The sequence below is a fragment of the Silurus aristotelis genome (assembly GCF_946808225.1).
Source record: "Silurus aristotelis genome assembly, chromosome: 5".
Taxonomy (NCBI): domain Eukaryota; kingdom Metazoa; phylum Chordata; class Actinopteri; order Siluriformes; family Siluridae; genus Silurus; species Silurus aristotelis.
Window position 1 is genome coordinate 8,717,040 of NC_139578.1, and position 12,648 is coordinate 8,729,687.

General features: G+C 37.2%; 1 protein-coding gene across 1 annotated transcript in view; it reads right to left on the minus strand.

Annotated features, from left to right (window-relative positions):
* Window positions 1-12,648, minus strand: part of LOC310726257 (MAM and LDL-receptor class A domain-containing protein 1) — a 42,513-nt gene that overhangs the window by 9,261 nt on the left and 20,604 nt on the right. Inside the window, exons 23-44 of the mRNA XM_083541607.1 lie at window positions 12,382-12,598; window positions 10,043-10,169; window positions 9,791-9,932; window positions 9,153-9,231; window positions 8,891-9,055; window positions 8,539-8,664; window positions 7,940-8,155; window positions 7,716-7,835; window positions 5,898-6,050; window positions 5,557-5,636; window positions 5,206-5,376; window positions 4,918-5,097; window positions 4,700-4,802; window positions 4,487-4,609; window positions 4,235-4,334; window positions 3,663-3,825; window positions 3,419-3,533; window positions 2,196-2,339; window positions 1,919-2,106; window positions 1,664-1,829; window positions 860-1,081; window positions 386-564 (exon numbers count right to left, since the gene is read on the minus strand). Of these exons, the coding sequence (XP_083397733.1) occupies window positions 386-564; window positions 860-1,081; window positions 1,664-1,829; window positions 1,919-2,106; window positions 2,196-2,339; window positions 3,419-3,533; window positions 3,663-3,825; window positions 4,235-4,334; window positions 4,487-4,609; window positions 4,700-4,802; window positions 4,918-5,097; window positions 5,206-5,376; window positions 5,557-5,636; window positions 5,898-6,050; window positions 7,716-7,835; window positions 7,940-8,155; window positions 8,539-8,664; window positions 8,891-9,055; window positions 9,153-9,231; window positions 9,791-9,932; window positions 10,043-10,169; window positions 12,382-12,598 (3,279 nt within the window). The remainder of the gene's footprint in view (window positions 1-385; window positions 565-859; window positions 1,082-1,663; window positions 1,830-1,918; window positions 2,107-2,195; window positions 2,340-3,418; window positions 3,534-3,662; window positions 3,826-4,234; window positions 4,335-4,486; window positions 4,610-4,699; window positions 4,803-4,917; window positions 5,098-5,205; window positions 5,377-5,556; window positions 5,637-5,897; window positions 6,051-7,715; window positions 7,836-7,939; window positions 8,156-8,538; window positions 8,665-8,890; window positions 9,056-9,152; window positions 9,232-9,790; window positions 9,933-10,042; window positions 10,170-12,381; window positions 12,599-12,648) is intronic.

Genomic DNA, 12,648 nt, shown 5'->3' on the forward strand with positions numbered 1-12,648 from the left:
TAGCCTACACTGAACAATGACATTAAATTCATTGAAGAACTTTGGGATGACCTTAAACTTGAACTGAATGTGAAATTTTTTTTACAGTTATCTTCCAAAAGCCTTTGCAAAAGTAAAGCCTTTCCAGAAAAGCTCTTACAGTATCCAAGAGAAAGATACCTAATATCAATACCCATGGAATTTGTATGGGAACACTCAGGTGTCCACATACTTTTGGTGATATAGTGTAGTAACTAAATGTATACTGAGTCACCAGCACCCTAGGGTTAGAACAGCTTGTTTAATCACATGAACTGCCTCATCTTTATTAATGCCATATGATTGTAATTCCTGTAATACTGGGATAGGCTCAGTGACCTGCAGTTAAAGTAATTATGGTACTCACTCTGTATTCCAGGCCAGTGTTTGTCAGTGGCGCCTGTGCAAATCTCCACAGCTTGCCTTGCTCCCCTGACTGACTTAGTAGCCATGAATGGGCTCCGTTTGAGTATTCCTGGTACACATTCAGTGTCCCTGTGTCTTTCCCACTCATATAATACCACAACTGAAAACACTGGCTGCTTCCTGAAATTCAAGAACAAAGTCTGAAAAATAATCCTAACATTTAAGCGTTATACTGCCTTGAATGTATTGCAGAAGTTGGAACATATTAAGGAATACTTTTGATCTCAAGAATAATTACCTCAAGGGCTAAGACCTGATATAGGATAGAATGTGATTTATAGGCACATTATGCAAATGTGTATAAAATTTATAAACTCACAGATTGATCCTGCACACCAATTCTCAAAGGTTTTATAATTTACTGGCTGAATTTACAGGTAAAGGACATGAAAAAGCGTGTTATTTCCTAGTGTACCTGCAGTAAAAAGAGGAGAAAACATCCTAGCAGTATGTCCTGGAACATGGGAAGAATAGTCCATATAGAAGTAATATCCACTGCCTGTGTTGGTTGTGTGGTCAAAGCTTGGCTGGAATTTTATAGCTGGTGTATTTCCTGAGCCTTGAACCCAGTCTAGATTATCATTATTCACTTCCTGTGCCCAATAGCAGCTTCCCTCTTCAAAGTCACAAAGGCCATCTAAAATAGAAACACTATCACTTAAGCACCGAAACACCAATTACATTGCTAATATACATAAATTCAATGCTGGTTAACAACAGGTCCATTTGTGTATATGTTCAAAACACATCAGCCATACATACAGTTCAGTCTATTACTTAGAACATATTTAATCAGCCATTCGTGATAATAGTATATTATTGATAATAGTATTAGTAATAATAGTATTAGTATTATTATTATTTATAATAAAAAAATTATAATGAAATACAGCAATAATTTGACAATTTCCCAAGACTGTATTAGATTATAACCGGTTTATTACTGTCTGGCAAAATCTACTGGATGCCGCAGTGGGTAAATTCAGGCAAAAAGCCCAAGAAATTCCCCAGAGTGGACCATACAATTTCCTTCCTTTTTCCTTAATGGAAAATCAAATGTTACATGCTTTTATTTAATTTATGGTTGTGTTTTCAGAAATAATAACTTTAAATAAAAAAAAAAGCAAAATCTTCACCTATATCAACAATGTTCATCAACAATAATAGTTGAAGTCAGCATTTCTGCTGTTTGGTGTATGGATGTGTGTGATGGTCTTACCTGTAAGAGCACAAGTTCCTTCAGTAAATGATAAGTCATCTATGGCAATATCTCCAGCTTCTCCACCTACTGAGGCTTCGATCCAAATCTGATGAACTTCATGTAGTGTCACATGCTTCTGGGCCAGATTCCACTCATTCCCCTGAGAGCCCACCCTCTGCCATACCTGGTGTTAAAAATATGCATGATTAATCCAGTTCTAAAGGTAAAAAAAATAATATGAATGGGGCAGGTAAAAAATGGTTGCCATCTCACCACTGTGGATTCTCTGGATTCAACAGAGTGTAGAATTATGTTTAGTGAGCCCACTGTTGCTCCAAACATATGGTAATGGATTTTTAGACAGTATCCATTCTCTCCAGCAGGTGGGAGCACGGGAGACTTCAACTGAGCCACACTGCCTTGTTTATTAGGAGTTGAGCTTTTAATATATAGATAATATCCTGTAAAATAACACAGTTATAAAACCTTTCATAAATAGCACATAATGAAGTGTAATGTTTCTGATTGAGAGTATATATGGCTGACAGACCTTTGCCACTGGTGTGATCTCCTGCAGGGCCGGTATTGACAGTTTCACTTGGTCCACTCTTTTTCTGCCAGTCTAAATCCCCAGTACCTCCCTGTACCCACCTACACAGGTCATTCTCAAATGTGCAGCCAGCAGTGGACACAGCTGGAAAACAAAGAAGCTATGATCTCATGAAATTCTTTTTCAGATTGCTTGTCAATGAAGAATTTGAGCCATGCATCTTGTTGTACTACGCAACAATATTAGTAAGCCAATCACTATTTTGCCACTCACCTTTATTGCTGTAATGCTGAATAGAATAGTGTTTTGAGGATGAAATGATTTCACTTAAGTTAATGAAAATACTAGGAAAATACCAGAAAAAAAACAATACCAACACTCTAACACTCATGTTGTAGTAATCTTATGCTCATGTAGTCCCTGTATATGCATTGCTGCATAATCTCTAAAGACATAAGGTGTCCTATTTTTAATTGTGGATGTCAAAATGGAGTCCACAAATGCCCTCTGCGCCCTTTGTAGGATGCCGACATAGACATTCTGTCTACAAGTATTGACCAAAAACTGAGCATATATCCTAGAGAAAATAAGATCTTCATATCTTGAGGTTCCCTATTAATTTAACTTGACTTTAAGCAGTACGTCTTTAATGCTGTACGTTTTTATAATCTCTGTTGAATAATTTATGTGATGTATGAGTTGTTAGAGGGACCGTGCATGTAGGAGGCTAGGGACTAGATTGAGATGGTTTGGATATGTGCAGAGAAGGGACATGGGGTATATCGGTAGAAGAATGCTGAGTATGGAGCCACCAGGAAGGAGGAAAAGAGGAAGGCCAAGTAAGAGGTTTATGGATGTGGTGAAGGAAGACATGCAGGTAGGTGTTTTGAAAGAGGCAGATGTAAAGGACAGAGTAGTATGGCGAAAGATGATCCGCTCTGACGACCCCTAACAGAAGCAGCCGAAAGACGAAGAAGAAGATTAAATAATTCGTATGTATCACATAATGACCCTGTCCGCAGCGATTACATTTATTTTAATTTCTACATTGGACAATTAAGTTTAAGATTTCACAACAGGAACATTATATATAAACATTTCTCAGTTGCAGCTTTCTCAAGCATACTAAAATGGACACTAAAAGTCTTAGGGTGACATTTGGGATAAGGACTACACATTTTCCTGAGGAGACACAGAGACAGTATTTAGAATTTGACTCCCACCTGGTGGCTGAAATGATGTTTCACAGTTCAGAAAGGAGACGTCATCTAGAGAGGCTCCAGGATGGACAGCTTTATTTTTGTATTTCAGTGATGTGGTAGGACTACTGAAGATGATCTGAGAAAAAAGGTTAACATTATATATATATATATATATATATATATATATATATATATATATATATATATATATATATATATATATATATATATATATATATATATATATATATACATAAACACAAACCTTGTAGTGATTTTGTTGTTTTCCTATTGCCAAGTGTTCCAGAGTCCAGTGCTTTGCAGTGCTGTTGGTGCGAGCCCACAAATGTGTCCTGTTTTTCTGTTCATTCTGCATCAACACACTTAAACCTTTTACACCATCTTCTCCACCCAGGTGAAAATTAAACCTGAACACAGTAACAGAAACTTGTAAAGCCATGTTATAAAAAAAAAAAAAAAACTGTACCTGTATATTACCCACTCAGTCCAACTTCCATAAGAATAAAGTACATATAATATTAGACATCAATTTAAGCCAAGTAAAAATGATTATCATGAATTTAATATATATACTAAATTGAAACAAAATGTGCAAAATATAAGGCTATACATAGAATATTATTTATTACACGAACAATATGCAATGTAAAAAAAAAACATGCAGTGTGTAATTTCAATTTATTCAGATGTGGAATGTATAACTGCATCTGTGGACAACAAAAGTCAGTTATGGTTGGCAATTTACTCCAAACAGAAATTAAATCACAAAATAATATGGTATGGTATGGTATTTCAAAATAGTATGAAGTAACTCACAGTAACTGGCAGTAAGGGGAGGTAGGTGGCAGTAATGGGCTTTCAAGCTGCATCTCATTTTTAGATGACACTAAACTTAAATTTACATACATGTAGTGACCTGAGGAGAAGAGATAATTATTTGATCATATACATTTTAAGTTCCAAAATGTAGTGGATGCAATATATTTGTCTGATGTGAGTAAATACTTTGCAAGATCTGCTCAAAATACTCAGTGAGATTAGTTTTTTAATGCTGCAATGTGGTATCACCTAATCCTGTGGTGTGGTCAGTTGGGGGTTCTGTATTCTCACTAGCTTTCACCCTCTGCCACTTGTTTTTATCCTGACTTATGTCATGCCAGTCACAAAGTCCATACTCAAATGTACAGGGTCCTAGAGTCACACAACCATTAAAAATATACACAAATATACAGTTATATTTGAAAAACAATAATACAAACTTTTAGAAGAGGACTGTCTCACCGCATGTCTCCTCATCTTCACCTAGGGGGCAATCTATGTTGTAATCACAGCAAGATGTAATAGCAACGCATCTATCCGACCTCCAGCAGTAAAACTCATCCTCCTAAGCAAGAACAAAGTGCTATTAACAATTATATACATATTACCATTCAAACAAAAACAGCAATGTAGACTATGTCTTTTCAATCTATTTAACTATATAACCAATTTATTCTCACCCTGCACGGATTCTCAGTGGGTGTAGGAATGGTTCCGGTGACTGTAGGAGTAGCTGTAGGGGGTGTGATTGGCAGCTGACTATTATCAGGATCAAGAACGCAGTTTGGTGAAAAAGACACATCATCCACAGCTATGTATTCTTCCTGGCTCCTGCCACTCCCATCAAATTGAAACACAATCTATAAATAAAAACGTGTCACTCTTTAAAGGTCAAATTTAGTGTTTTCTAGTTTCATTCCTGATTTAATCATTTGAGATGTAATTATTAAAACCTGAATCTTTCTAACCTTGGCCTTTACTAAGGAGGAGAAGATGACCCCTGTCCTTTCCCAGTGAAATCCATAAGACAAATTCTGCTGCCAGAGAATGAGGTCCTGTTCTCCACTGCGTAGTGTTCGCAGGCGCATACTTAGTCTGACTGCGGTGTTGTTACCATGGGAAAAGTAGTAGAAGTTCACCTGTGGGAACACATACCATTTAGTCAGGATTATTGTGAAAGCTAGGAGAGAGAAAAATGGATGGTAGGGAAACTCAAGAAATGTTTTTGGGGAAGATAAATGCAGTTGGAAACTTATTATGGCTCATTTAAACATGTTATATTGTTTATATATCATTTCTTATATAGACATTTGACTCACAGTACAGTTGTTGCTAGGGAGCAATGTGCTGGAGATGGTCTCAGCAGTCTGGCTTTGACTGGCAGGGATAATGTAATGGCCTTAAAAAGTCATATATAGTTTATTAGAAAGAGGAATTACATATTTGCCTCAGCTATGATATCATAGCAGGTACGTCTTTATCTGCCTATACTTTTGAACACTTAGACAAGATTTATCAATTCAGCAAAGCACTAAATTTGCAGTGGTTCATATGCTATCACAAGTTGTTATTATCATTTTTTCGTTCTGTCTTATACAAAACCGTTAAATTCTCAAATCTAATTATTTGGATGGTAATCAGTATGTATGTTGCTCCATACCTGCTGCTAAGTTGCGTGTGTGATCTCTGGGAGGTCCATGTAGTGGCCACGCCCCCTCACCTTTATCCAACTTCCACATGGCCAATTCCTCAGTAATCTCCCATAAGCACATGCCCTGCTCAAAACTGCAGCTCTGCCTATAATCCATTTCATCTGTCCATATACAGATAAATACATTTGTCTATAAAATGCAGATCATTTTTGTGTTTAGTGTTAAAGTGTTAAAACTCACAGCATTTCCACAAGATGGGGTGACTGGGATAATACTACTATCGTGAAGATGTTTTTATTACTAATCTAATGGCCTGCATTATTATATAAATAAACTGCCGAAGCATTTAGTAAAGGAACTGAATTATATAAGGGCTGAATAGTGTAAGTAAATCCAATCAACTTGCCTGTTACTAGATTACATTTTAAATATTCTTTCTTTAGTGACTCTTTACGGAACATTGCATTCACAAAGACAAAAAAAAAATCACAGAAAGGATCTCATAATTATGACTTTCGATCTCATAATTATGACTTATTATCTCATAATTATGACTTACTAAATCATAATTATGACTTACTATCTCATAATTATGAGTCTTTATCTGCCTATGCTTCTGAACACTTAGACATGTTAGAATTCCAAAGTTTTATCAATTCAGCAAAGCACTAAATTTGCAGCTGTTCATATCAGTTGTTATTATTATTTTTAATATTCTGTCTTATACAAAACTGGGGGGACGGCAGGGGACGGCAAAAAGCATCGAGATAACCGATGATCGAGATAAACGAAAATCAATATGGCGGCAATATATTAACGTGCTTGAAATTTCTTAATGTACATGATGTGCCGCGATTTGTTTGATGCAGTCATGCTATAAAAATTTACACACAGTACATGTTTGTTAACTGTCAGGAATCCCCCTGCCACGCCCCCTTCAGCATAGCAGGTGCTTTCTCGGCTGCTTTCTCTGAAGCTCCCGGCTTCAATCGCGCACATATGGTGCTTGTTTAGCATCATCACCAGCGCCTATTTAAACTTCCACACTCCCACCGTCCGTTATTGTTGGTATATGTTGGTTCACGGCCTCCCGTTCATCGCATAACATTTAACAACAAAAGGCATATGTGCTCTAACTAACAGCAGAGATTCACCAGCATACAATACAACACCTGTAGCAGCTGTAAGGCTTGATTTTTCCGCCACTTTCGCAAGTTCTTCTGCGGCTGCACAGCGCCGATCGAGATAACTGACGTTAAAAGGGTAGATTTTCCCCCCATTTGCTCGAGATATTAGGGTTCGGCGACATAAAAAAGTTGACATAACCGATAAAAAATGCTTAGACAAAGCGAGAGGTTCCACTTCAAAAACGTCGACTTAATAGGGTTGTCGAGGTAACCGAGGTCAAGATAAGTGGGTTCCACTGTATTTGGATGATAATCAGTGTGTTTGTTCTCAAAATTATGACTCACTATCTCATAATTATGAGATCCTGATCTAATAATTATGACTTAGTTTTTTATAATTATGAGATAAATGGGGGCAGTCTGGCATTCTTTGCTCGAAAGCGCCTCATTGCACAACCATGGATATATATTTTAGTGTTAAGATGGTTCTCACAGTGATTCTCTAAACACATTCCTGTTATCTATTCAGTGTCTATAGGGTATTTACAAGGATCTCATAATTATGAGTTAGAAAGTCATAATTAGGATATCGATTCTGTGATTTTCTTTTTCTCTTTGTGAATGCAATGCGCTTTCGTAATTCTTTAGTAATTTACTGAATTCCTCAAAATCCGTAAAATAACAAGGTTGGTCTCATACCACATTGTGCTTCGTCACTTCCATCTCCGCAGTCATCACTGAAGTCACAGATTCTGCTTACATCCACACAAACATGGTTGGAGCATGTGAAGGTATTTGGTGGACATGACTCCTGAGGCTCTGAAGGACAGAAAGTTAATGGATGGGTACGTAGATTTCTGTTATCACCTAAACCTGGTAGCTGTTAGCTGAAAACTATTTCAAAATATTCAGTTATTTTGTACCTGGAAGTGAACAGTTCAGGAAAGCAATGTCATCAATAGCAATGTCGCCAAGCTCGCTAAAAGTTCTGGTAGCCTCAAAAATGACATTAAAGACCTGGTGAGTTCGACCAATTACTACTGTTGCTTGATGCCACATGTTTCCATGATCACCAGATTTCCACCATATAGGCGTTTTCTTCAGACCCTCCTGGAGGAACACGTTTAACTCCCCAATCCCTGCAGAGACAAATCCACTATAATGCTATTTTCTTTTAAACCGGTCAGTAATGTTTTCATCTATGTCACAATGACATCCTTAAACAGAAGATATAGATCCTGAGTTACTTGGGTTACTGTGTATGAAAACTGCTCTTTGTTCTTCCCATATTTTGTGCATTATTTCTACTCCTACTTACAAAACACTGCCAGCAGGGAAAATGCCTGTACTTGTTGATCAGTGTATGAATAAATGTATGGTTGTTTGGTTTCTTGAAAAACCAAACACCTGTATGGTTGTTTGGTTTTGTCCCAGATTATTTATATTTCTCTCAGACCACTTTCCTAAAGAATGACTATTGGCATGTGTTTCCCTTTGCATTGTCTTCTAGAATTGATCTTACCTGTCCCATACATGTGATAATAGAACTCAAGCACACACTCAGTGCTGGCTTGTCTCATAGCAGGACTTTGTAGAGCAGCATAGCTGTTCTGGTCTCCATTACTGGCATCTACTGCCATATACCAGCCTAACAAACAGAAAATCAAATTAAGTACACTATGATCACTAGGAATCACTTAGAATTATGCACCAGGTTTTATCTAAACTTAACTTAAGGAACAGAAAATTATAAATAGTCAGTGTAAGAGGTCATAATATATGCATATATTTTATATTTTATAGAATAGATGTGAACTATCCGCTGTGGGAACAGCCACAAGAAGAAGAAGTAGATGTGTACTGGAGTGACTTACCCTCTTCTGTGCCAGTAGTGTGGTCAACTGAGGGTCCAGTGTTATCCAAAGCTGTTCCATTGCGGCCCCGCTGCCAGGAAAACTGTCCCACACTCATATCTTCCCACTCGCAGTTATTTATTTCAAACTGGCACCCAACAAATACCCCGCTCACCACAGTCCCCTCTGCATTGGAAATTTTTTTTTTCCAAGAAACATATAATTTTTTATTAAGGTATGAGCAATATGCTCTCACTACAGACTCTTTAAAACTATACAATACCTTTACACTGCCCTTTTGTAACAGTTATGTCATCCACAGCAATAAATCCTCCATTTTCATACTCTGCATCTATAACAATCTGAAGAAAATGCAATTTGTATTATTCAAAATTATCGTTCAAAACGACTTCATACTCATTGGTCACATTTATATGAACATCTTTGATGTTGCTTATACTGTATATGCAACTATTAAGTAAATCATTGTCCATTATGATACATAAATATATGCAGATACAATTCAAGAGCTTTACTAAATGTCTGCATCAGACTCAAAATTTGTCTGTAGTATGGATTTCAGTGCCAGAAGGGTTGGTTTGGATATGCTGAGGCTACAGTGGGCACAGTTCACCAAAACTGAAAAAGCACTGCCTGCATTAAAATCCCAGGTGCCATTATAAAAAATCATGGCGATCTAATTTCTTCTCATTCTGATCTACATTACATGAAGTTCTTGATCTGTATCCATATTGTTTTAAGCACCGTGATGCTACTACCTACAGTAATAGGCTGATTGCTTAATTTAATGAATAAGGTGTACAATTTTTCCATTTGAAGTGCCTTTAAAAGTTATGTAAATATCTGTTAACTAGTATGGTATGGAATCCTAGACCTGAAGATTACCAAATCCCACCTCACCTTATAAGGCTTGGACTCTGTGGTAGAGAAAGACACTGTGGTTGAGAAATTTCTCCAGCTGTATTCAGCAGCGCTTGTGTTAAAAATCACACTTCGGTTTGTGTTCTCTATATCCAAAAACACTCGCAAAGTCCCTGGGTTACTGCACAGACAAGTACCAGGTCTGTAATTCTACAATTTAGGATTAATACAATTCTATATAATCTAAAACATTATGAAATAAGTAAAATTGTGGTTTTGATTTGTTCTGACCTGTAATTCATGTTATACCAAAATGATAGGCAGGAGTTAGAACTTGGTTGGATCAGCTCAGAGACAAGTGTAGCCATGTTGATGGTGTCTGGATTGGTCATCTGTGATAGACTCAACATAAATCTGCCTGTGGGACGAGTAATACATATACCAGATTATTCTATGTTATGTTATTTATATGTCCTTATGTGCAGTGTTGGGGGTAACGCGTTACAAGTAACGTGCGTTACGTAATAATATTACTTTTCTGGAGTAACGAGTAAAGTAGCGCGTTACTTTATAAATTTACACATTGATATCTGAGTTACTTTTTTTTAAAAAGTAATGCGAGTTACTTTTCAGTTAAATTATTTTACATAAAAAAATCAAGACTGAATTAAAATTAACGTAGTCACGAAGAATCGCTGAATGAACAGAAGCTGGTCAGATGCGGAGATGGCAAACCAGAGCATTACATTACTGTGATGGAAGTTTTTTTATTATTTTGAAATAGTCGAGGAAAAAGAGAAAGGAATAATGGTTAAGTGTAGATTATGTGTTGGTGAAAAGCTCTTGTTAACTGCAAAAAATACCACTTAAAAAAAAAAAAAACCATCATCTGCATGCAAAGCACAGCACTACAGATGTGTGTGTGTGTGTGTGTGTGTGTGTGTGTGTGTGTGTGTGTGTGTGTGTGTGTGTGTGTGTGTGTATAATGTTGAATATATGCAACATTATGCAATGTTGCATATATGGAAATAGAGACAGAAATATAGAAAACTTTTGCAGACTTTCTACCTCTGCAGCTCTATGGACTGCTCAGAATAAAAGTTTTCCGTGGGAGACACATGTACGATGCCATCGCAGCGGAGAGAGAGAACAAATTCACAGCTCATTTGCTCTTTGTGGGAAGATAAACTGCCACGGTCACTGATAATAGCGCAAACTTTGTAAAAAGCGTTCAGAATGTTTCAAGATGATGATGAAGCAGAAAATGATGTAGACGAGGACGAGGTCATATTTACGGAATTGCACAATGTTTTACGAGATGACAGCGGAAGGTATGTTCTCCCTCCACATCACCGGTGTGCAGCTCACACCCTCAACCTTATAAACACGAACAATAGTTACATTCCTGACGGCGAAGGCAGATTGATAAGCAGTGTACAGAAGAGTGCGACTGGGAAGTGTTCAGCCTTGTGATAAAATTTTTTTCGATCATCTTATTGTTCTCTAAGAAATTATTAAGCATTTAAAATTTTTAAGAAATGTCTTTTGCCCTAATATAACTTATTTCGTAATGGCAATTATCTATATTACACCTGTTACACCTGTAAGGCGTAAAAGAGATACAAGTAATATAACGCATTACTTTCCATAAAAAAAGTAACTACCGTAATTTTCGGACTATAAAGCGCACCCTTATATAAGCCACTGAATTTGACAAATATTTTTATTTTTAACATAAATAAGCCGCACCTTGTGTATAAGCCGCACTAACGAACTAATGAACTTTACACAGGCTTTACTGAAAGAGAGTGTCTGTTACACGGTGTAACGGGTGAAATATGTTGTGGCTCCTTTAAGAGCAGAGCGCCATTTTGGGAATAGCACGTCACTGCATTCTTCCGGTATTACTGCGTTTGTGTGCGTGTGGAGACTGAGGATTATGTGCTCATTATTTTCTGATGCTCATTTCTAAGTTTCTTTGACTAACCCATAACGCTGTTGCCAAGAAAAATAAAAAAGCACGAGTTTTGGAAACCTGTCTGTGCTTATATTATTTCTGTTGCAAATGGAGTTAGCGAACTCTCCATTCACTTAGACTCAACGTGTTACAATGGCTTGTATCTAAACAGTAGCCGACCAAGAAAGTCATTGTTCACTGTCTTCCTCCTTCCTTTCACAACTATTTCTCTCGGGAGTTTATCTTTTGGCATCGTCGTGCGTTTAAAAATCATCATCGGTGAAAGTTTTTTCTCCCGATGCCGTGAAGCTCAGAACACCGGTGAGGTGCGTGTTTTCGTTTCTGTTCGGAAATTTCATTGGTCTAATGTTTTGGGGTTCAGTTTTTTTGGCTTGAAGTTTGTGAGACCTGGAAAAACCCAGGAAAAATTCATAAATTAGCCACGTTGTTTAAACCGCGGGGTTCAAAGCGTGGGGAAAAAAGTAGCGGTTTATAGTCCGAAAAATACGGCAAGTAACGTAATTAGTTACTTTTTGGGGAGTAACTCAATATTGTAATGCGTTGCTTTTAAAAGTAACGTTGCCCAACACTGCTTATGTGCATATACACAAGGCAGTTCAGGACATTTTAAATCAGCAACAGTCTTTTATTAATATTTTGTTTAGCTCCTTACCATCTGCAGTGTGTGTTGTATGATCAATCAAAGGACCACCCATATGTCCATCTGCATGCACCCAGTCATGACTATTCAAATCTGAATTCACCCATGTACATAGCCCTGACTCAAAATCACAACTTCCTGTGGGAAGGCAAGCTCCATTTCTCACTGACACATCATCCAGAAGTATGAAAGAGTCCCCAGCTGGACTTAACTTTGCCTTGAATGCCACCTGTGTAAAATCAAATATAATTAAATACTTTGTCAGAGGCTTAACAGTAA